This window comes from Solanum stenotomum, chromosome 4, assembly GCF_019186545.1.
Source record: "Solanum stenotomum isolate F172 chromosome 4, ASM1918654v1, whole genome shotgun sequence".
Taxonomy (NCBI): domain Eukaryota; kingdom Viridiplantae; phylum Streptophyta; class Magnoliopsida; order Solanales; family Solanaceae; genus Solanum; species Solanum stenotomum.
Window position 1 is genome coordinate 42506863 of NC_064285.1, and position 2525 is coordinate 42509387.

A 2525-nucleotide genomic window follows, 5' to 3' on the forward strand; every position below is an offset into this window, starting at 1 on the left:
ATAATCATGCATAATTCACATATCTTGCCTTTCAAAGACACAAGCCATCAACACATCCATAATTACTAAGATAGACATGAATGATAGCATGATTCAAGTAGCCCAACTATAATAGGCATAATCTCATATCAATCCTTCTAGAATCAACAATTCACATCATAATATACAAATTTGGGAAATTAGGGATTTCATGTGTTCTTAGGGTAATTTAATCATAAATCAACAATAAATCATCAATTCAATCATAATCCATCATAAATCAACCATTAAAAACGTTTTTAGAAAGAACCCACAAGATTGATGATAAACCCTAACTTTGGGGAATTTACTAGTTTTGAAATTGAATTTGGAGGGAATCCTTGGATGGAAATTATCCAAGGATGAAAGACTACCAGACCTTAGTTATGATTCTTTAAAGAGTTTGAGTGAAATATCCTTGATTCTTCAAGCCCTAGCTCCACCTTAACTCTTCTTCTTCCTTGAGTTTTAGAGAGAGAAATATTGTGTAGAAGATGAACTTTTTGATTTGATTTGGGTGTTTGTGAAAAATGACTTAGTTTAGGTGAATTTGACTTAAAAACAACCTATATAGTGACCATAAACTTATCCAAAATGACCCCATTTTAATAGGGTTGAAACGGAAAAGACCCATTTAACCCTTACTTAGATGACCCTGCCCAGGTGCCACGAGGGACCCCACGAGCCGTGGTCCCACTCGTGGACTTGAGGTAGTGGCTAGGAACTTAATGCCTTAATCTCACAAGCCCAAGACATTCTCACGAGGGGCTCCACGAGACGTGGTCAAGACCACTGGCCGTGGTCCCTCTTGTGGACCTTGAGGCAGAAGCTAGGCCACTTGTGCCCTAAGCTCACATGCCCAAGGCAACTTCACGAAGGGCTTTATGAGCTGTGGTGGAGACCACTGGCCGTGGTCTCTCTTGTGGCCCTTGAGGCATTGGCTTTGCCCCTTTGGCCTTGGACTTTGGGCCTGGGCCCTTTGGCCTTGGCGTTTGGGCCTTAGGCCCTTTGGCCTTTGCCTTTGGGCCTTGGTTCCTTTGGCCTTTGGGCCTTGGACCCTTTGGCCTTGGCCTTTGGGCCTTTGGGCCTTTGGCCTTGACCTTTGGGCTTTTGGCCCTTTGGCCTTGACCTTTGGGCTTTTGGCCCTTTGGCCCTTTGGCCTTGGCGTTTGGGCCTTTGGTCCTTTGCCCTGGCACTTGCCCTTTGGCCTTGAGTCTTGTAGCCCTTATTACTACTCTAAAAGGTCTACTTAAGCTATAGAGAGTCATTTTACTACCCTTACGTTTACCTCTAGTTGAACTTACCATTTTCCGGAGTGTTACATAATCTCCCCCTTGGGAACATTCATCCTCGAATGACGATCTAGACACCTTATAGAAGTAAAGACTCAAGACTAGATGCCCCATGTATGCAACATAAAAATAATGCACAATTCTAAGGAGGACACGTCAACTTCTTCTAAAAACATATTCAATGCAATTTCAATGGAGTAGGAACTACATCTAACAACCCAATATGCATGAAACTCAATATTTCTCATATTCATAGGAGGAACTATCTTTTCCATCTAAAATAATGCTCAATACAACATTGTGGAGTCAATACACAATTACTCTCAAAATCGTACTCAAGCATGTTCATCAACACATCTCATGATGTCAAATAGGCAACTCATACTAATATGCACAACATCATAATGAATATAATTCATGAAAACTCATTTTGTGGGGGAGTTTGTGATGGTTGAGAAGGTGTACAGGTTTTGCCTTGTGACTTTTGTGGGGAGCAACACTTATGTAGATTTGATTATTCTAGAGATGGTTGATTTTGATGTAATTCTTGTGTGGGAGGGTGACTACATTACCCCCCCCCCCCAATTCGTACTATCTCTTTTCTTCGTGCTAAGAGGTTGGTCAGTAAGGGTTGTTTAGATTTCTTGGCACATCTCAGGGATGATACTTCCAAAGTGTCTTCAATCGAGTGTTTTTTGATAGTCCCTGAGTTTGTGGATGTTTTTCGTGTAGACCTTCCTGGTATGCCACCAAATAGAGATATTGATTTTTGTATTGACCAGGAGCCGGGGACTCGCCCCATTTCCATTCCACCTAATAGAATGGCCCCATCTGAGTTAAGGGAGTTAAAGGCCTAACTTTAGGAGTTGTTAGGTAAGGGTTTTATTAAACCGAGTGCATCTCATTGGGGTACTCCAATTTTATTTGTGAAGAAGAAGGATAGTAGTTTTTGGATGTGCATAGACTATAGACAACTGAATAAGGTAACTATCAAGAACAAGTACCCCATTCCACACGTTGATGACTTGTTTGATCAGTTACCGAGTGCTTGTTTCTTCTCTAAAATTGATTTGAGGTCCGGTTATCATCAATTGAAAATGTGGGGAACAAACGTGCCAAAGACTGCTTTTCGAACCATGGGCATTATGAATTCTTAGTAATATCATTTGGGCTTACAAATGCCATGCTACTTTCATGAGCTTGATGAACAAAACC

General features: G+C 41.3%; 1 protein-coding gene across 1 annotated transcript; it reads right to left on the reverse strand.

Moving 5' to 3' along the window:
* Positions 1-869: 869 nt before the first annotated feature.
* Positions 870-1325, reverse strand: LOC125861508 (pollen-specific leucine-rich repeat extensin-like protein 1). The gene has a single exon (XM_049541390.1). The coding sequence runs from the start codon at positions 1323-1325 to the stop codon at positions 870-872; it is 456 nt and encodes a 151-aa protein (XP_049397347.1).
* Between the last annotated feature and the right edge of the window lie 1200 nt (positions 1326-2525).

What these genes read in the sequence shown, in the direction of transcription:
- LOC125861508 (XM_049541390.1), bottom strand. Translation starts at nt 1,325, where the DNA reads ATGGTAAGTTCAACTAGAGGTAAACGTAAGGGTAGTAAAATGACTCTC.